This window comes from Apiospora hydei (genome assembly GCF_038363865.1).
Source record: "Apiospora hydei strain CBS 114990 chromosome Unknown utg000004l_segment0_segment0, whole genome shotgun sequence".
NCBI lineage: Eukaryota > Fungi > Ascomycota > Sordariomycetes > Amphisphaeriales > Apiosporaceae > Apiospora > Apiospora hydei.
In genome coordinates this window covers 208,508-230,002 of record NW_027117363.1, presented here as the reverse complement: position 1 = coordinate 230,002, position 21,495 = coordinate 208,508, and the positions used below count along the sequence as shown (strand labels likewise).

Genomic DNA, 21,495 nt, shown 5'->3' with positions numbered 1-21,495 from the left:
GCCATTCGCCCAGAAGTGACTCCAATGGGTGTGTGCCCCAGAGAACAGCGAAGGCAGCAGGGGGCAGGTCGGCAGTCGGGGGGTTTTCCCAGGTTCTAATGGCTGGAAATTATTAGGGGACTTTGGTGCTCACTTTTTCTTTTTGCGACCCCTCTTGGAGCCCACAGTCTGTCCACTCCCTCGGAATCGCGAGCAATCTCGTTTTGGTATAATGGTAAAAGTGCTAAAATGAAACAAATTTCAGTAGGTGAATTAATAATTGAAGGTGGCCATCTGAATGGATATGTCATTCGATTTGACCTAAGATATACTCTGTTATTAAGGAGGTAGAGATAGGCATGTTGGATACTGGCTAGTGGGAGGTTCTGATTGTGTTAGATCGGTGCTGCCTTCTCGAAGATCCCTCAGGCGCCCCCGCCGTCTCGTTCTCGTATGGACCGACAGACCCAACAGCGTTACATGGTCCTAGAGTAGGGGAAATGCGAGTCCATATACACGCACCTATTACCAGGACTTGAAGCAAACTTTTGAGCAAACATCACCATACGTCGTACGTGGTCATTGTTCGTGGGCACCAGATCTACGCAGTGCATACCGCTTCGGGTGCTGTTCGGATTTCAAAGACTTGGGTTGCCTAGTTGATAAGGGGGCAGGCGGCTTGTCCCAACCAACCCGCTCTCCAGTCAGTTGCCAAGGTCATACCTACCTACCGGGAAGAGATAGCCGGTCCGCTATGTACGTAGGTATACAACTGAGCATACTAATATCACCCACGGTCGTATTGGGAGACAAACACTCCAGGGTTCCGTCTCATCCCTTACTCTGGAAACTTGCCCGTTTCTGTCTTGCCCGGTCTCCATGGGCCAATCGCCTCGGTGGCCCCTTCCCGACTGCATGGTTATGGATACGTGCGCTGGGCTCCAATAAAAAAGATATTCATACTGGCGTCGGATCTTTACTGTACATCACCCAGAAGAAGAAGAAGATGGGGAACGACTCGGGCGAGTAAGAGGTGAGGAGAAGGCAGAAGGGAAGGGGCTTGATCCTGGCCCAATGTCTGTACCGCTTCATCTCTCGTTTCACCTCGGTGATCTTCATTACTTTATCTCTGAGTTGGCGCGTTTGACCATTCCATGTCATGTGCCTGCCGATGGATCGGATTGGTACTCCTTCTCCTTAAGTCTGAAGATATTTATACTTTTTATCCGTTTCGTCGCATCTTTTCTTTTTACACTCTATTTTCCCCTCCTCCATTGATAACTACAGTAACTGTGCCCAGCCCAGATTTTGCCTGCGCGGATTACCTCATGATTCCGTCATTTCGGACGAAATAACAACGACCACGAACAACGAACAGCTTTTGTGCCACCACGACACTACAAACCATCGGCAAAGCTAGTGTGTCCCTCTCCGCCGCCATAACCTTTGTCCGCCTCATAGCCATTTGCGACAATCACATTACATACACACACACGCCACAAAGATGGCATCCCCACCACCACCACCGACGCAGGCGCAGGCGCGGGCCGAGCCGATCAAGTTCGCCCTGGACAACGAGGAGTTCGAGGGCCGGAGCATGATGCCGTGGTTCAGCTACAAGGTCAGCATGCCCGTCCAGCCGATACCGGGTCTCGGCGCGCGCCCGCCCGTGCGGACGAAGCGGCTGGAGCTGCGGCCCTTTGTGGAATCGGACCTCGACGCCTTCCACGAGCTGCGGTCGCGGGAGGAGACGCAGCGCGGCTCCATGACGCGCGGGCGGGCGTCGCGGTCGCGCGACGAGTCGGAGCGCCAGCTCGAGGCGCTGCTGCAGGACGACGGGCAGATGCACTGGTACTTCGCCGTCTTCCTGCAGGCGACGGGCGAGCTGGTCGGCGAGGTCGGCCTGCCCGACTGCGTGACCATGGCGCGGTCGGGCTGGCCCGAGGCCGAGGTCCTGGTCAAGCAGGAGTTCTGGCGCCAGGGTACGGGACCGAGATGCTGGGCGGCTGGCTGTCGTCGTGGTGGGCGCTGCCGCGCGAGATCCGGCGGCACCAGCTCTTCCCCCTCGCGACGGGCTGGCAGGAGCCCGGGGCCGAGCTCATCGATGGCGTGGGCTTCGGCTGGGAGGAAACCAACACGGCGGCCTCGGGCTTCTTCCACAAGGTGCTGAGCGCGGACGGCGCGGTTTTCGCCGAGGGGTTCTTTGAGGAGTTTGATCAGCGCGACGGGCGCGAGCCGCAGATTATCCGGTGGAACGGCATCATTACGAGTAATCCCAACGGCCTGGAGGCGTATAGGACGGCGGAGGGGGACAATGCGGGGGGAGGTCCTTCAGAGGCGTGAACGAGTGAGTGTATGAAGAAGCAGATTCTTTTGGTCTTGCGCGAGGCATCCAAATCGACGAAAGGCGTCCCGCAAAGGCATGCATGAGCTGCGAGGGTCAAGATCCATCTGGCCAAGGGGAAAGAAATTATATAATACTTAATAGACAAGGGGCTGGAGGGATGAGCAAGACAGCTTGGGTATCCGGCGATGCTGCTGTCGGGAGCTCTCCCTGCTAGGCGATCGATCTATCGCACCCTTGGAGTTGCGAGTCGCCGGGATGGCGGCGCGGGCGACGCGATCTCAGACCGACTCGGAGAACGCAACAACTCCCGGCTCTTGCAACCCGCCCCGAATGTACCACAGTCCCGCCATTTAGCTTCAGTCAGAATCGCGATGGAAATGCTGATTGCTACCACTCTCACGGCCATCAACGTGAATCCGTGCGCAGCCCTCGTCCTCGAATACTCGAGGGGCAGGCAACTACCAGCTCCTCCTTTCCCACTTGATTCAAGAAAACCCACAATATCGGAGCAACTACCGGTCATAAGCCGGAGCCATTCCCAAGTACCTACATGACCAGACTTTGGGTATCCTAGGGCTTTCCCTGTAGGGTCGCACAGCCTCCTGCATCATGCAAGCCTCTCCAAGTGGAGATGAGCAGCAACCTACATAGGTACCTATCCTGGCCACCCACCCACTGCGGGGGCCGGGCGGCCGGAACGCACTTCAACCCCATGGGGTCCGGGAAGGTCGCCCGAAAGAAGTCTCTTTCCCCCTCCCCCACAATCCGATCCGGGTCGGGTATGATGCTTGCATGAGCATGGTGGATTGATACATATATATATAGCTTGGTGGAGCTTGTCACTAGAAGAGGCACAGTCGAGTAAGAAACTAGTTAACCCAGTACCTTATCCACACCTGAATTCTAAGAAACAGAGCCATGTCTGACAGGATCGCGGAACTGGAAGCGCGCGTAGTGGCCGCCGAGCGACTGGCCCAAAGGGTGAGTGTGTTTTTAAACTCCTGACAGCCGCGGCAGCCACATGAGCGACAAGGGTTGATGGCGAAACGTCCCGTACCTTTCTTCTTGCATTGCTTACCTAAGTTACCCACTCTCTCACACGCAGGCCTACGACCGCGGCGCCGTCGAGAACGTCTTCAGCCGGTACATGCACCTCCACAACGTCTTCCTGGACGAGCAGATCAAGCCGCTCTGGGTGGCGCGCGGCACGCCCGGGATCCGGGCCCAATACACCAACGTCGGGGTCTACACCGACTACGACTCGGTCATGGCGTACCACACGGGGCGGCCCGCGCCCGCGGGCAAGCTGATCCTGCACCAGACCACGACGCCGGCCATCGAGGTGGCCGAGGACGGCGAGACGGCCAAGGGTTTCTGGCTCATGGCGGGGCTCGAGTCCGGGCTGACAGAGGCAGGGAATGTGGGAGCGATGCCGGAGGACTTGTATGAGCCGGTGGAGAAGAATGTGCAGGGGGAAGCGGGTGTAAGTCAAGGACTGTTGCGTTCTTTCGTATCGCTTGCCTTCTAGTAGTCAGTGTCAATACTTACATATGTGGGACCAGATGGGCTCACTGGGTGTGGTGCCAATACGCGCTCGACTTCCTCAAGCAGGACGGCGAGTGGAAGATCTGGCACTTCCGATGTCTCGAGGTCTCCCGAGCCCCCTTCAGCGAGAACTGGATCACCTTCGCCGACAAGAACCAGGTTGCGTTTGAAAAGGCGAGTCTAGACCCAGACCCCCAAACCAAGTGTTTCAACTCTGGCGGTCACAAGAGCTAACAACGTATGGTGTTCTCGTCCAGGATCTTGCGTACTTTGGCAACGATGGCAAAGCTGTTTTCATGCCAACGCCAGACGAGCCGGCCACTAAGGTATATAATGTTAATTGTTAACCTTTTTACCTATGGAACCTTGGTGGTATGACTAACGACGTAACGAAACCCAGAAAGCTGACATTTACGGCCCGAACCGTGTCCGCAAGCTTGACGTGCCTCTGCCCGTCCCCTACAAAACTTTTAGTGAGGCTGAGGAGTACTGAAAAATAAAGACATATGGGAGCAATGGCGCAGGACGCCTTCACTCTGAGATTCCATGGAAGTGTATTTATCAAGTCCATAGACAACAATATGTTCCATGCGATGATTTCGCAAAAACGTCGAGGCTTCTCACTAGGTTAAACTTCACGGAGGAAGAACATGGATGATGTTGATGCTTGCATTTGCCAACGGCACACGTTTAATCAATTTGATGTAAATTCATGCGCATTCGACTCGAGGGAAACTAACATGTTCCTCAATTCTGCTTGAGTAATATCGAGTACGAAATGATACCTGCATGCTGGAATCTTTTACAAGAGCTAGCACTCTTGGAAGTTGATTCTTATCAGCTAGAGCTCTGGGGCCCCGGAAAATGCTCCGCAAAAGCACTAAAGACCCCCTGAAGGACAGCCGACGTCATTTGCTGAGCCGAGGCACTGATAACCGCCCCAAGCATTCAAACTACGCTGCACACCACCAACACCCGACTCTAATAACCCAAACCTCATCTCACGGGATAACTGACCGCGAACTCAATTCCTCCCAACGCCAGCGCTGATGAAGTTGCAGAAGTCGCTCTCATCTCTGTCAACTTTTAGCGCGCACCCCCACCACCATGGTGGCCGAGGTCAATGGCAAAACGTCACCGCTGATCTCGCTCCTGGCCGGCGGCACTGCTGGCGGCGTTGAAGCTTTCTGCACATACCCTTTCGAGTTCGCCAAGACGCGCGTGCAGCTGTACGGCCATGGCGGCGTCAAGAACCCGTTCCGCGTCGTGGGGAACGTGATTAAGCAGGAAGGGCTGCCGGCGCTCTACAAGGGCTGCTCAACTATGATAGTGGTGCGTACTTACTGGATGCCCTTATATCCGTTCACATAGCAAAATCACCTTCACCCCGGAAGCGACCCGACGAAGCCCTAACTTCTCATCTGCATCGAACTAACACACGGAACAGGGCTCGATCGGCAAAGACGCCGTGCGCTTCGTCGCCTTCGACAGCATCCGCAAGATGTTCGAGGACCCCGGAAACCCACACCCTCGGCCCCGCCCAATCCATCGCGTCCGGCATGGTCGCGGGCGTCGTGTCCTCGACCGTCATCGTGACGCCCACGGAGCGCGTCAAGACGGCCCTGATCGACGACGCCAAGACGTCGCGCCGGTTCCGGTCGCCGTGGCACTGCGTCGCCACGCTCGCAAGGGAGCAGGGCACCCTCCGCGCCCTGTACGCGGGCTACCTCACCACCACGCTCAAGCAGATCGGCACCACCGGGTTCCGGCTCGGGTCCTACAGCATCCTCAAGGACTGGGAGCGGCGCTCGGCTTGGTTCAAGGACGGGCGGGGCGGGCATCGGGTCGATATCGACGGGCCCGTCATGAGTTTTGCGAATGGGGCCCTGGCGGGGACCATTACTACGCTCGCGACGCAGCCCTTCGACACGGTCAAGACGAAAGTCCAGCAGGCTCGCGCCGTGGGGGTACGCTCGATGCGGCGCGCGCCATCATTGCGGAGGACGGCATCTTCAGGGGTTTCTGGCGTGGCACGGTGATGCGGCTGGGGCGGACGGTCATGGCGGGCGGGATCTTGTTCACGGCGAATGAGCAGGCGGTCAAGGTGCTGAGGTTGGTGCTGGGATAGTGACGATTAAATAAGATTTCCTCCCGTTTTCCTTTTACACCAAGACAGCGATAGACTTCGATATACGAATAGACGACGTTCGATTGAATTCGGCAGATCTGTTGGTGCGCGGGGATGCGGGCTTCAGCTCCGCGGTAAATGGCCCATGTTGCCAGGGCCCGTTTGGTCGTTGATTCGTCCATGGTGGCGTTGCGGCTGAATTGATACCACAAACCATTAAGTATGCGCGTGAAGAGGGGCCAGCCAGGCTGAAGAGGCGTGATCGTTTTGTTACCCTGAAAGGTTTCTCTCCCACGGACACTCCATCCTGCCCGCCAGTGTCCAGCCTCAGAATCTCGCTGGAAGCGTTCACACCATGCCGTCTTATCTTGAGACCATTGCTCGCGCGAGCATCGACGAGGACGTCGCGGAGGCGGGGAAGTGCTGCAACGTCAGCTGTCGAACCACGCAGCACCTATTTGAAAGCGGGACCAGACATCGCGCCGTCGCCTATACCAGACCAGAAAGCAAGGTTCGAGACTCCAGCGAGAAATCAGGTGACTCCGAGGTGTCTGCCCTCCTGACGGAAAAGGGCGCCGATGTGGGTTGTATGCGGCTGTTGTAAGTATCCTACTTCTTTCCGCTGCAACGTGGGGTGGGAGCTGAACGGACGCGACAGCTTCATAGAGAGCGTGGACGACAAGAACAACTATAAGCATGGACACGGCCTCGCGAAATACCTGCGGGCATTTGTCGAGTCCGGCGATCTCCCGTCGAGGTTCGTGGTCGATCTCTGCAGAGGAGAACACTGGACCATCATTCCCACGACACTCTCGAGCGGGGGGGTCCAGCAACAGCAATAACAACACCACGGAGCAATCTCTAGGTACGGTAGTATCAATCCCCTAGATGCGAAAGGCCGAAGCTGGTTCTCATGGATTAGGCAGTGTTCCAATACGGCTTCTATTGCTGGGCCGAGAAGGCGAGTCCGTCCTTCGTGCTTCAGGCAATCACTGACAAGAAAACGACACATTTCTATTGCTTGAATTTCCCAGAGGCGCTCACGGGGTTTATAAACCGACATGTGGGTGCCAACCCGAGTTTGGGACAGAAACCCATGTTCATCAATATCCTGATCCTCGACTTTGCGCTGCGTTCGTATCAGAGGGGGATCCGAGGACAGCGAGACCGCCTCCGTCACATTGTAAGTTTGCGCAAACTCCCATATCAGGCTACCAAGTAGCATCTAATCAGTAATGCGGCATTCCAGGAACAGGGTAACTCCAAGGAGAATGTCAAGAAGCAAGCGGAGACTCTGCACGACCTCTCGGTCCAGTGGCATTGCATGCTCAAGGACCTGGAGGATATCAAACAACACATCGAATCGATGTTGTCATTGCAGGAAAGGGTCGAGGCGATGCCCAAGAAGGATCCATCGTCGCAAGTAGTGTCCGAGGACGATGACACAACTGCTGCGACCGACGACTTGCACCACCTAGAAGCAGTGCGTGGCTTCTGGGCTCGTTGGGCCAACACGTACCTTGAGCGGACCAACATTCGCATCCAGCTCGTGCGTTGATGCCCTTTCTTCCGCTCATCACATATTGTATACAATAGAGCATTGCGGCTGACGACAGACCGAGCAGTTGCATCACCTAGCGAACCAGCAGATTGCGATCCAGACACAGCGGGAGAGCATGGCCATGTTCACGCTGGCGCTCGTGACGGTCCTTTTCCTGCCCGGAACATTCGTCGCGGTAAGTACACCACATCATTGTAGGGCGATGAAAGGCGATTTATGCTTCATCGAATGAGCTTCAAAAGCTAACGTATGTGCGAGGGACTCAAGTCCATTCTGAGCACGTCGTTCTTCAACTACGACGGGACTACCTTCACAGTCTCGGACAACATCGCACCGGTGTTGGTCCCGTCGCTCATCGGTGCGACACTGCTGATCCTTCTCTCGTGGTTCGCTTGGTACCAGTGGAGGCTGTACCGGTTGAATAGAAAGACCGTAGGATCTAATGCGCAAGATTAATAAGAAGCCCCTGAGAGATGATGAGTGTGGAATCATCCCAAAGCTCAAGTCAGCCATACGTGACGGCTCAGGGCAGTTGCTTGGTAATCAGGACGGGCTCACGCATGCTAGTGTGCCACTAATAGTGGGCTGGTTTAGCTTCTACAGTAGGGTGATAGAAAGATTAATAACCCCCCCTGCTAGATCTCGTTATGCACGGGTATATATTAATTAAATTAATAAGTATAACGCCTTAATTAGTAGTAATAGTATAATATAAAGGGTATAAGTATTAGTTTAAGAAAAGAATAAGTAATTAATTTAATAATAAATAATATAGTTTATTATTAAGTAGCCCGTATTATTAAGTAGTTTATTTTTATTACTTCTCGATATTTTTATAAAAGTTATTTTAACCACGATATTTTAAATTAATTAAAACTATTCGCTATCCGAATCGCTACTTAATTTTATATTTTTTTATATGTTCGCGTATTATAACCTATTTGGCCGTAAATGCCACAGCGTTTGCCGCCCGTCGCGCGCCGCTTTAATAAACCACTATTTTCGCCTTCGTCGGTCGCTGGACGCTTTCCTTTTGCCTTCTCGTCCTGCAGCCTTCGAGATTCCTTAATCGTAAGGGCTTCTCCAAGCTGGACTCGCGACTTTTTAGCTCTCCGGCGCTTCGAAAGGGTTAAATTAGCCTCTTTTAAAGTACCTTTCCGATTATATATAAAGGTTATTTTATAAACTATTTTAATTATACCCTTCGCTATTTAATTTACCGTATTTAAAATTAGTATCGGAGAGTTTTTTTAATAAATAAACACCTTTTTTTTAATATAAATAGAGTATTTAATTATTTATTAAAGGTTAAACGGCGTTTAAAAATCGTAGGTATTAGCCGTCCCCGGATAAAATAAGCTAGGTATAAGCGTCCGAAGACGCATATTTAACTTATTAATTACCTCGTTCGGGTTATAAAATACTAAGCCGGATACGTTAAATTTAAATTTAATATTAATTTCCGTAAAAATAGCGAAATATATAGCTTTAAACGCGATAAAAAACTCGAGCTTTATAATATAATTTATCGAGGCCTTAATAAATAGCTCGATTTCCTTTAAATAAACACGCTTTAAAGGCGAATAAAATACTATATCGAAAGGTTAAAACAAGTGCGATAAGTAAGGAGGCATATTAATAGTAATAATATCGTTATCTTAGTAATATACCTCGAATTCGGCCGAAATGTAGCTCTCGTAGCCGTTAAGAATTAAGAGGCGGTAGCGACCCTTTATTTATAATCTAGTATATTTATCGAAATGCTTAATTTAATTTAAGCTTGTTTTATTATTAGTTTATTTATTAAAAGTCGGTTTAATTACTTAATCGCCCGGTAAACTATTTTCACGCGATTAGTTCGCGAGGTAATATTAATTTTAAATAATTAAAAAAAGCGGAATACACTAGCCTTATAAATTAATATATTTAATCGCCGTCGACTATTCCTAATTACTAGGCTAGACCGACTTCGCCTTCTCACGCCGATCGGCGCGTATTACGACGAAAATTAACCCGATTATGCTTATTATAAAGCCGGTCTCGTTGAAATTTTATATATCTTCGTTTAAAATGCCGTATTTAGCCTTTATATTCGCGATTAGTTTAAACTAACCGGAAATAACGTTTAAATCCTCGTAAAAGGCCCTTTAATAATCGTATTAACGATTTATTCTAGTTTTAAGGTTTAAATTACAGTTAATAAATCGCTTAACTTAGTACTTACCGACGCGTTCGCCGCCGCGCGACGCGGTAAAGAGATTAACTATATCTTCTATATTAGCGATTTTAAAAAATATCCCGCGGGTATTTAAATTAATTATATATTTATAAAACACCTCTTTTTTTATTCGTATTTAATTTATACCGTAAATATTAAATATCGCGTTATAAAGTTCGGCCGTGAATTCGGTAACGTAAAGTGATTTTAAAACGTCGTATACTTTTATAATATCTCTTTTACTTAATAAATTTAAAAGCTTTCGTGTCGCTTAAATAGTTAAACCGATCCGGTCTTTTTAATTTAAATTAAGCATTATAGTTATAAATTTATTACGCGTTAAAGTTTAATAAAGGTCGAGAAATAGTGAGGGTGAACCACTTAATAATACGGACCACTTAATGGTAAACCACGTTAAAGAAATAAAAAAAATATTTATATATCTCGTTATCGTTATTTCTTTTATTATTACCGTTATTATTACTACACCGATATTATATTATAAGCCGGCTTATTAGTAATCACTTAAATTATTTATTAAAAGATAATAGAGGCCGTATTTATAAATTATATAATATTAAATAACGTGGTTTACTATTAAGTAACCTATATTATTAAGTGGTTTACCCTTATTATTTCTCGACCTTAATTAAACTTTAACGTATAATAACTTTATAATTATAATGCTTAATTTAATTTAAAAAGACCGGATTAATTTAGTTATTTAAGCGATATAAAAGCTTTTAAATTTATTAAATAAAAGAAATATTATAAAAATATACAACGTTTTTAAAATTACTTTACGTTACCGAGTTTACGGCTAAACCCTACGACGCGATATTCGATATTTATAATATAAATTAAATACGAATAAAAAAGAGGTATTTTATAAATATATAATTAATTTAAATACCCGCGGGATATTTCTTAAGATCGCTAGTGTGAAAGATATAGCTAATCTTTTTATCGCGTCGCGTGGCGGCGACCGCGTTGGGAAGCATTAGGTTAGGTATTTTATCGACCGTAATTTAGACTTTAAGACTCGAATGAATCGTCGATACGATTACTAGAGAGCCTTTTATAAAAATCCGAAGGTTATTTCCGGTTAGTTTACGCTAGTTACGAATATTAAAGCTAAATATAATATCGTTAATAAAAATATATAGAATTTCGACGAGACCGGTTTTATAATAAATATAATCGGGTTAATATTTATTATAATACGCGCCGATCGATATAAAAAGGCGAAGTTAATTTAATTTAATAATTAAGAATAGGCAACGGCTATTAAATATATTAATTTATAAGGCTCGTATATCTCATCGTTTTTAATCGTTTAAAGTTAATATTACCTCGTAAATTAATCGCGTGAAAGTAATTTACCGGGCGACTAAGTAATTTAATCGATTACTAATAATTAAATAAATAACGAAATAAACTTAAATTAAATTAAACACTTTAATAAGTAACGTGGTTTACCACTACGCGACGTATATTACTTAGCGACGCATTTAAATTTAATTTTAATATAATTAAACTTTAACGCGTAATACCTTTATAATTATAATACCTAATTAATCCTAAAAAAATCGAATAGTTTTAATAATTTAAACGATATAAAAGGGACCGAATTAAATAAACTAAAAAGCAGTAATAAAAGCTTATAATATACTCGAATTAATTTTACGTTATCGAATTTATAACCGAACTTTAAAACGTGAAATTCGACCGAAACGACGTAAACTAAATTTAATTAAAAAAAAGTACTTCGTAAATATATAATTAATTTAAATATTCGAGAAATACCTCCCAATTTTATTAGTATAAAAATATAGCTAATCTTTTTACCGCGTCGCGCGGCGGCGACCGCGTCGGTAAACACTGGGTTAGGCGCTTTATCGACCGTAACCCGGACTTAAAAACTAAAATAAATCGTTAGTATAATTATTAAAAGGTTTTTTATAAAGATTTTAAAGTTATTTCCGGCTAATTTACGCTAATCGCGAATATAAAGGCGAAATATAGGATTATCGACGAAAATATTTAAAAATTTTAACGAAACCGGCTTTATAATAAATATAATCGGGTTAATACTTATCGTAATACACGCTAAACGGCGTAAAAAAGCGAAGTTAATTTAGCTTAATAATTAAAAATAAACAACGGCGATTAAATATATTAATTCGTAAGGCTAATATATTCCGCTATTTTTAATCGTTTAAAGTTAATATTACCTTGTAAACTAGTCCCGCGAAACCGATTTACCGGGCGACTAGGTAATTAAGCCGACTTCTAATAGCTGGACTAATAAGGAAATAGGCTTAAACTAAATTAAGCACTTCGATAAACACACTAAAGCGTAGACGAAAGGTTCCCACCGCCTCCTGATTATCGACAGCTACGAGAGTTATATTTCGGCCGAATTCGAAGTATATTACTAGGATAATAATATTATTATACTCGATATACCTCCCTATTTATTTTACTTATTTTAACTACTCGATATAATACTTTATTCGGCTTTAAAGCGTATTTATTTAAAGGAAATCGAGCTATTTATTAAGGCCTTAATAAACTATATTACGAAACTCGAGTTTTTTATCGCTTTTAAGGCCGCGCATTTCGCTGTTTTTACGGAAAATAATATTAAATCCGGATTTAACGCTTTTAATTTAGTCTTTTATAATCCTAATAAAGTGATTAATAAGCTAAATATACGTCTCCGGATATTTACACTTAATTTATCCCGTCCGGGGACGGCTAATACTTACGACTTTTAAACGCCCTTTAACCCTTAATAAATAATTAAACACTTTATTTATATTAAAAAAAGGGTATTTACTTATTAAAGAAGCTTTTCGATACCGATTTTAAATACGGTAAATTAAATAACGAAAAGTATAATTAAAATAGCCTATAAAATAACCTTTATACGTAATAAAATATATATATTAAAAAAAAGCTAATTTAATACTTTTTTAAACGCCGGAGAACTAAAAAATCGCGAATCCAGCTTAAAAAAGCCCTTACTATTAAGGAATCTCAGCAGCTACAGGACAAAAAAGGTAAAAAAAAGCGTTCAGCGCCCGATAAAAGTAAAAATAAAGGTTCGTCAAAGCGGAGGGCGACCAGTGAAAGGCGCTGTAATATTTACGGCGAAATAGGTCACAATGCGCGAATATATAAAAAAGATATAAAATTAAACGAAAAATTAAATAGCGAATAATTTTAATTAATTTTAAACGTTATAATTAAATTAATTTATATAAAAAGGTCGAAAAGTGGAAAAAATGCGTCGCTAAGTAATATACGTCGCGTAGTGGTAAACCACGTTATATTATATCGTAAATTAAAAGTCGTTACCGCTTTTTAATTCTCGACGGCTACGAGAGCTATAAAAATATTTCGGTTAAATTTAAAATATATTATTAAGAAAATAATATTATTATTATTAATATACCTCTTTATTTATCGCATTTACTTTAACCTTTTAAATAGTACTTTTTATTTACCTTTAAAATATACTTATTCGAAAGAAATTAAGCTATTTATTAAAGCTTCGATAAATTATATTATAAAGCTTAAGTTTTTTATCGCGTTTAAACCTATATATTTTATTATTTTTTTAAAAGTTAATATTAAATCTAAATTTAGCGTATTCGGCTTAATACCTTATAACTCGAACAAGGTAATTAATAAATTAAATATACGTCTTTAAACGCTTATACCTAGTTTATTTTATTTAAAAACGGTTAATACTTATAACCTTTAAACGTTATTTAACCCTTAATAAATAACTAAGTACTTTATTTATATTAAAAAAGGGTGTTTACTTATTAAAAAAGCTCTTCGATACCGATTTTAAATACGGTAAACTAGATAACGAAGGGTATAATTAAAATAGCCTATAAAATAACCTTTATATATAAATAAATACGTACCCTTTAAAAGGTTAATTTAATACTTTTTAACGCCGGAAAGCTAAAAAAGTATAAGTTTAACTAAGACGAGCCTTTATTATTAAAGAATCTTAAAAGTTATAAGACGAAAAGGTAAAAGGGAAACGTTTAGCGATTAATAAAAGTAAAACGAGGGATTCGTTAAAGCAGAGGGCGGCCGGTGAAAAGCGCTGTGGTATCTGCGATAAAATAGGTTATAATATACGAATATATAAAAAAATATAAAATCGAGTAACGAATTAAATAACGAGTGAATTTAATTAATAAAGCGCGTTATAATTAAATAAATTTATATAAAAGTGTTAAAAAGTGGAAAAAGTAATCTATTAATTAATATAATCTATTAAATAATAAACCACGTTATACTTTATTAAATTAATTAATTATTAAAAGCTAATAACGTGGTTTACTATTAAATAACTCGTATTATTAAATAGTTTACCTTTACTACTTTTCGATATTTTTATAAAAATTATTTTAATAATAATGTTTTAAATTAATTAAATTTATTCGCTATTTAATTCGTTACTCGATTTTATATACTTTTTATATATTCGTATATTATAGCTTATTTCGCCGCAGGTCTTATAGCACCTACCGCCCGTCGCGCGCTTTTTTGATAAACTATTATTTTCGCCTTTATTAATCGCTGGCCGCTTCTTTTTACTTTCTCGTCTTATAGCCTTCGAGATTCCTTAATTGTAAAGGCCCTTTTAAGCTAAACTCGCGACTTTTTAACTCTCCGGCGCTTTAAAAGAGTTAAATTAACCTCTTTTAAAGTATATAACGTGGTTTACCACTACGCGACGTATATCACTTAGCGACGTATTTAAATTTAATTTTAATATAATTAAACTTTAACGCGTAATATTTTTATAATTATAATGCCTAATTAATTTTAAAAAGATCGAATAGTTTTAATAATTTAAACGACACGAAACGAACCGAATTAAATAAGCTAAAAAGTAATAATAAAAGTTTATAATATATCCGAATTAATTTTACGCTATTAAATTTACGGCTAAATTTTAAAACGCGAAATCCGACCGAAACGACGTAAACTAAATTTAATTAAAAAAAGGTACTTCGTAAACATATAATTAATCTGGATATCCGAGGGATGCCTCTCGATCTCGCTGGTGTAAAAAATATGGCCAATTTCCTCACCGCGTCGCGCGGCGGCGACCGCGTCGGTAAACACTGGGTTAGGCGCTTTATTGACCGCAACCCGGACTTAAAGATTAAAATAAATCGTTAATATAATTATTAAAAGGTTTTTTACGAAAATTTTAAAGTTATTTCCGGCTAGTTTACGTTAATCGCGAATATAAAAGCGAAATACGGGATCGTCGATAAAAATATTTAAAATTTCGACGAGACCGGCTTTATAATAAATATAATCGAGTTAACACTCGTCGTAATACGCGCCGAGCGGCGTAGAAAAGCGAAGTCGGTCCAGCTTAATAATCGGGAATAAACAACGGCGATTAAATACATTAATTCGTAAAGTTAATATATTCCGCCGTTTTTAATTATTTAAAACTAATATTACCTCGCGAATTAGTCCCGCGAAACCGATTTACCGGGCGACTAGGTAATTAAGCCGACTTCTAATAGCTGGACTAATAACGAGATAGGCTTAAACTAGATTAAGCATTTCGATAAACACACTAAAGCGTAAACGAAAAGTTCCCACCGCCTCCTAATTATTAATAACTACGAGAGCTATATTTCGGCCGAATTCGAGGTATACTATTAAAATAATAATATTATTATACTCGGTATGCCTTTTTATTTATTTTACCTATTTTAACTACTCGATATAATACTTTATTCGGTTTTAAAGCGTGCTTATTTAAAAGAAATCGAGCTGTTTATTAAGGCCTCGATAAACCACATTACGAAGCTCGAGTTTTTTATCGCTTTTAAGGCCGCGCATTTCGCTATTTTTACGGAAAATAATATTAAATCCGGATTTAACGCTTTTAATTTAATCCCTTATAATCTCGACGAGGTAATTAATAAGTTAAATATATATCTCCGGAAGTTTATATTTAACTTATCCCGTTTAAAAACGGTTAGTATTTACGACCTTTAAACGTCGTTTAACCTTTAATAAATAACTAAACACTTTATTTATATTAAAAAAAGGATATTTATTTATTAAAAAGCTTTCCGATACCGATTTTAAATACGATAAATTAAATAATAAAGAGTATAATTAAAATAGTTTATAAAATAACCCTTATACGCGATAAGATATATATATTAAAAGAAGCTAATTTAGCACTTTTTAAGCGCCGGAGAGCTAAAAAGTCGCGAGTCCAGCTTAAAAAAGCCCTTACTATTAAGGAATCTCAGCAGTTATAAGACGAAAAGGTAAAGGGAAGCGTTTAGCGCCCGATAAAAATAAAAATAAGGGTTCGTTAAAGCGGAGGGCGACCGGTGAAAGGCGCTGTAGTATTTACGGCGAAACAGGTTATAATACGCGAATATATAAAAAGGATATAAAATTAAGCGAAGAATTAAATAGCGAATAGTTTTAATTAATTTTAAGCGTTATAATTAAATTAATTTATATAAAAAGGTCGAAAAATAGAAAAAGTGCGTCGCTAAATAATATGCGTCGCGTAATAATAAACCATATTATTTAATTATATATAAAGGTTATTATATAAGCTATTTTAATTATATTTTTCGTTATTTAATTTATTATATTTAAAATTAACGTCGAAAAGTTTTCTTAATAAATAAACACCTTCTTTTTAATATAAATAAAGTATTTAATTATTTATTAAAAGCTAAACGGCGTTTAAAAGTCGTAAATATTAACCGTCCTCGAATAAAATAGGTTAAATATAAGCGTTCGGAGATATATATTTAATTTATTAATTACCTCGTTCGAGTTATAAAATATTAAGCTAAATACGTTAAACTTAGATTTAATATTAACTTCCGTGAAAATAGCGAAATATATAGCTTTAAACGCGATAAAAAACTCGAGCTTCGTAATATAATTTATTAAGGCCTTAATAAATAACTCGATTTCTTTCGAATAAATATACTTTAAAGGCGAATAAAATATTATATCGAGAGGTTAAAGTAATTACGATAAATAAGGAGGTATATTAATTATAATAATATCGTTATTTTAATAATATACCTTAAATTCGGCTAAAATATAGCTCTTATAACTGTCGAGAATTAAAAGGCGGTAGTAACCCTTTGTTTACGATTTAATATATTTATTAAAGTATTTAATTTAATTTAAGCTTATTTTATTATCGGTTTATTTATTAAAAGTCGGTTTAATTATTTAATCGCCTAATAAATTACTCTCGCGTAATTAATTCTTAAAGTAATATTAGCTTTAAACGATTAAAAAAAGCGGAATATATTAACCTTATAAATTAATATATTTAATTACTATCGACTATTCTCGATTACTAAGCTAAATTAACTTCGTCTTTTTTACATTAATCGGCGCGTATTATAACGAGGGTTAGTTTAATTATATTTATTATAAAGCCGGTTTCGTTAAAATTCTATATATCCTCGTTAATAATATTATATTTAGTTTTAATATTCGTAATTAGTTTAAAATAACCGGAAATAATATTTAAATCTTTATAAAAAAACCTTTAATAATCGTATCGACGGTTTATTTAAGTCTTAAGGTCCGGGTTCCGGTTAATAAAACGCTTAACCCAGTGTTTATTAACGCGCTCGCCGTCGCGCGATGTGGTAAAGAGATTAGCTATATTTTTACATTAGCGATTTTAGGAAATATCCCGCGGGTATTTAAATTAATTTATACTATAAGTATTAAATATCGCGTTATAAAGTTCAATTATAAATTCGGTAATGTAATATAGTTTTAAAAACGTTATATACTTTTATAGTATTTCTTTTACTTAATAAATTTAAAAGCTTTCGTATCATTTAAATAAATAAACCGATTCGGTCTTTTTAAATTAAATTAAATATTATAATTATAAAGTTATTACGCGTTAAAGTTTAATTAAAGTCGAGAAGTAATAAAGGTAAACTACTTAATAATACGAGCTATTTAATAATAAACTACGTTAATATAGTTTATTATTAAGCGGGCTATATTATTAAGCGGGCCACTTTTTTTAGTTTTTAATACACTTAAATTTTAACACGTAATATCTTTATAATTATAATACCGATTTAATTTAAAAAAAATCGTTTTAATAATTTAAGCGACGCGAAATCCGATAAATCTTTTAAGCGAACGAGCTACTGTGAAAGTGTACGATGTCCCCCGAGTCATTTTAAATTACCGAATTAACGGCCGAACTTTACGACGCGAAATTTAATATTTACGATATAAATTAAATTTTATAAAAAAAAGTGTTTCGTAATTATATAATTAATTTAAATATCCGAGGGATGCCTTTTAATCTTAGTGTTATAAGAAATATGGCCAATTTTTTTACCGCGTCGCGCGGCGGCGACCGCGTTGGTAAGCACTAGGTTAAACGCTTTATTAATCGGAACCCGAACTTTAAGACTCGAATAAATCGTTAATACGATTATTAAAGGGTTTTTTATAAAGATTTAGGTATTATTTTCGGCTAGTTTAAACTAATTATAAATATTAAAGCGAAATACGGTATCTTTAATAAAAATATTTTTAATTTTAATAAAACCGGCTTTATAATAAGTATAATTAAATTAATACTCGTCGTAATACGCGCCGATCGGCGTAAAAAGCGAAGTTAATTTAAATTAATAATTAGGAATAATCGACGGCTATTAAATATATTAATTTAAAAGGCTAATATATCCCGCCGTTTTTAATCGTTTAAAGTTAATATTACCTTATAAATTAAGCTCGCGAATACGATTTACCGAGCGATTAAGTAATTAAACCGACTTTTAACGGCTAAATTAATAACGAAATAGGCTTAAATTAAATTAAACATTTCGATAAATATATTAAGTCGCGAACGAAAGGTTATTATCGCCTCTTAATCCTTAACGGCTATAAAAGCTATATTTCGACGCAGTTCGAGGTATATTATAAAGATAACGATATTATTACGCTTAGTATACCTCCTTATTTTTTTTACCTGTTCTAGCTATTAAATATAGCACTTTATTCGCCGTTAAAGCGCGCGTATTTAAAAGAAATCGAGCTATTTATTAAGGCTTTAATAAACTATATTATAAAACTCGAGTTTTTTATTACCTTTAAGGCCGCGTATTTCGCTGTTTTTACGAAAAATAACATTAAATCCGGATTTAACGCTTTTAATTTAATCCCTTATAATCTTAACAAGGTAATTAATAAATTAAATATACGTCTCTAAACGCTTACATTTAACTTATCCCGTTTAGGGACGGCTAGTACCTACGACTTTTAAACGCCGTTTAACCTTTAATAAATAACTAAGCACTTTATTTATATTAAAAAGAGGGTATTTACTTATTAAAAAAACTCTCCGACGCCGATTTTAAATATAATAAACTAAATAGCGAAGAGTATAATTAAAATAGTTTATAAAATAACCTTTATACGCGATAGGATATATATATTAAAAAAAGTTAATTTAATACTTTTTAAACGCCGGAAAACTAAAAAATCGCGAGTTTAGTTTAAAAAAAGCCCTTACTATTAAAGAATCTTAGTAACTACAAGACGAAAAAGTAAAAAGGAAGCGTTTAGCGCCTAATAAAAATAAAAATAAAAGTTCGTTAAAGCGGAGGGCGACCGGTAAAAAGCGCTGTAATATTTACGGTAAAACAGGTTATAATGCGTGAATATATAAAAAAAATATAAAATTAAGCGAAAAATCGGATAACGAATAGTTTTAATTAATTTTAAACGTTATAATTAAATTAATTTATATAAAAAGGTTAAAAAATAGAAAAAATACGTCGCTAAGTGATATACGTCGTGTAGTAATAAACCACGTTAATTAAAATAGTTTATAAAATAACCCTTATATATAATCGAATACGTACTTTAAAAGAGATTAATTTAACCCTTTCGAAGCACCGGAGAGCTAAAAAGTCGCGAGTCTAGCTTAAAAAAGCCTTTACGATTAAGGAATCTTAAAGGCTATAGGACGAAAAGGCAAAAGGGAAACGTTTAGCGACCGACGAAAGCGAAAATAGTAATTTATTAAAGCGGCGCGCGACGGGCGGCAGGCGCTATAGTATTTATAGTTAAATAGGTTATAATGCGTAAATATATAAAAAAAATATAAAATTAAGTAGCGATTCGAATAACGAGTAGTTTTAATTAATTTAAAATATCGTAATTAAAATAATTTTTATAAAAGTGTCGAGAAATAATAAAGGTAAACTATTTAATAATATAAGCTATTTAATAGTAAACTACGTTATACGTAATCGGATATATATATTAAAAGAGGCTAATTTAATACTTTTAAAGCGCCGGAAAACTAAAAAGTCACGTATTTAACTTAGAGGAGCCTTTACTATATAGGAATTATAAGAGCTATAGGACGAAAAAGTAAAAGGGAAGCGTCGAACGATTAATAAGGGTAAAACAGGGGGTCCGTCGAAGCGGAGGGCGACCGGTGAAAGGCGCTGCGGTGTCTGCGGCGAGACAGGTTATAATACGCGAACATGTGAAAAGGACGTAAAATTAAGTAACGATTCCGATAACGAGTAATTTTAATTAATTTAAAGCGTTAATTATAATTAAATTAACTTATATAAAAATAGTAAGGTATAAAAAAAGTAGCCCACTTAATAATATAGCCCGCTTAATAGTAAACCACGTTAATTAATATATAAATATATAAATTAATAAAAAATCGAAAATAACGTAGTTTATTACCTAGTGGCGTATATTACTTAGTAACGCACTATTACTACTTTTCGATATTTTTATATAAAATAAATTAATTATAACGCTTTAAATTAATTAATATCGCTCGATATTCGATTCGTTAATTAATTTTATATCTTTTCGTATATTCGCGCATTATAACCTATCTCGCCGTAAACACCGCAACGCCTTCCACCGGTCGCCCTCCGGTTCGACGAACCATTATTTTACCCTTTATTAGTCGCTAAACGCTTCTCTACTACTTTTTCGTTTTGTATTTTTTAGAACTTTTTAATAATAAGGGCTTTTTTAAATTAAACTCGCGATTTTTTAGCTCTTCGACGTTTTAAAAAAGCTAAATTAGCCTCTTTTAAAGTACGTATTTAATCACGTATAAAAATTATTTTATAAGCTATTTTATTTATACCTTTCGTTATTTAGTTTATAATATTTAAAATTAATATTAAAAAGCTTTTTTAATAAGTAAAAACCCTATTTTTAATAAACGTAAAGTGTTTAATCGTTTATTAAGAGTTAAACGGCGTTTAAGGATTATAAGTATTAATCGTCCCCGAACGTAACGAAATAAGTGTAAACGTTTAAAAACGTATATTTAACTTATTAATTACCTCGTTCGGATAATAAAATATTAAACTAAATACGTTAAATTTAAATTTAATATTAATTTCCGTAAAAATAGTAAAATACGCGGCTTTAAAAACGATAAAAAACTTTAGTTTCGTAATATAATTTATCGACGCCTTAATAAACAGCTCGATTTTTTTTCGAATACGCGCGCTTTAACGGCGAATAAAATACTATATTTAATAATTAAAACAGGTAAAATAAATAAAGAGGTATATTAAGCGTAATAATATCGTTATCCTTATAATATACCTCGAATTACGCTTAAATATAATTTTTATAAC

At 38.8% G+C, this 21,495-nt stretch overlaps 6 protein-coding genes across 6 annotated transcripts; all 6 read left to right on the top strand.

The window, feature by feature from the left end:
• Positions 1-1,483: 1,483 nt before the first annotated feature.
• On the top strand, positions 1,484-2,322 carry PG997_002555 (GNAT domain-containing protein; the record flags this gene model as incomplete). Its single annotated transcript, XM_066806870.1, has 2 exons — positions 1,484-1,936; positions 1,975-2,322. The coding sequence occupies 2 exons, from the start codon at positions 1,484-1,486 to the stop codon at positions 2,320-2,322; spliced, it is 801 nt and encodes a 266-aa protein (XP_066670488.1).
• A 922-nt stretch (positions 2,323-3,244) lies between these two features.
• PG997_002554 (uncharacterized protein) lies at positions 3,245-4,105 on the top strand (the record flags this gene model as incomplete). The annotated part of the gene is made up of 3 exons (XM_066806869.1): positions 3,245-3,307; positions 3,432-3,769; positions 3,889-4,105. The coding sequence occupies 3 exons, from the start codon at positions 3,245-3,247 to the stop codon at positions 4,103-4,105; spliced, it is 618 nt and encodes a 205-aa protein (XP_066670487.1).
• An 873-nt stretch (positions 4,106-4,978) lies between these two features.
• Positions 4,979-5,910, top strand: PG997_002553 (uncharacterized protein; the record flags this gene model as incomplete). The annotated part of the gene is made up of 2 exons (XM_066806868.1): positions 4,979-5,203; positions 5,266-5,910. The coding sequence occupies 2 exons, from the start codon at positions 4,979-4,981 to the stop codon at positions 5,908-5,910; spliced, it is 870 nt and encodes a 289-aa protein (XP_066670486.1).
• Positions 5,911-6,354: 444 nt separating this feature from the next.
• On the top strand, positions 6,355-6,841 carry PG997_002552 (uncharacterized protein; the record flags this gene model as incomplete). The annotated part of the gene is made up of 2 exons (XM_066806867.1): positions 6,355-6,579; positions 6,605-6,841. The coding sequence occupies 2 exons, from the start codon at positions 6,355-6,357 to the stop codon at positions 6,839-6,841; spliced, it is 462 nt and encodes a 153-aa protein (XP_066670485.1).
• A 254-nt stretch (positions 6,842-7,095) lies between these two features.
• PG997_002551 (uncharacterized protein) lies at positions 7,096-7,557 on the top strand (the record flags this gene model as incomplete). Its single annotated transcript, XM_066806866.1, has 2 exons — positions 7,096-7,182; positions 7,255-7,557. The coding sequence occupies 2 exons, from the start codon at positions 7,096-7,098 to the stop codon at positions 7,555-7,557; spliced, it is 390 nt and encodes a 129-aa protein (XP_066670484.1).
• A 118-nt stretch (positions 7,558-7,675) lies between these two features.
• On the top strand, positions 7,676-8,016 carry PG997_002550 (uncharacterized protein; the record flags this gene model as incomplete). Its single annotated transcript, XM_066806865.1, has 2 exons — positions 7,676-7,735; positions 7,819-8,016. 2 exons carry the CDS (start codon positions 7,676-7,678, stop codon positions 8,014-8,016), a joined length of 258 nt encoding a protein of 85 aa, XP_066670483.1.
• Between the last annotated feature and the right edge of the window lie 13,479 nt (positions 8,017-21,495).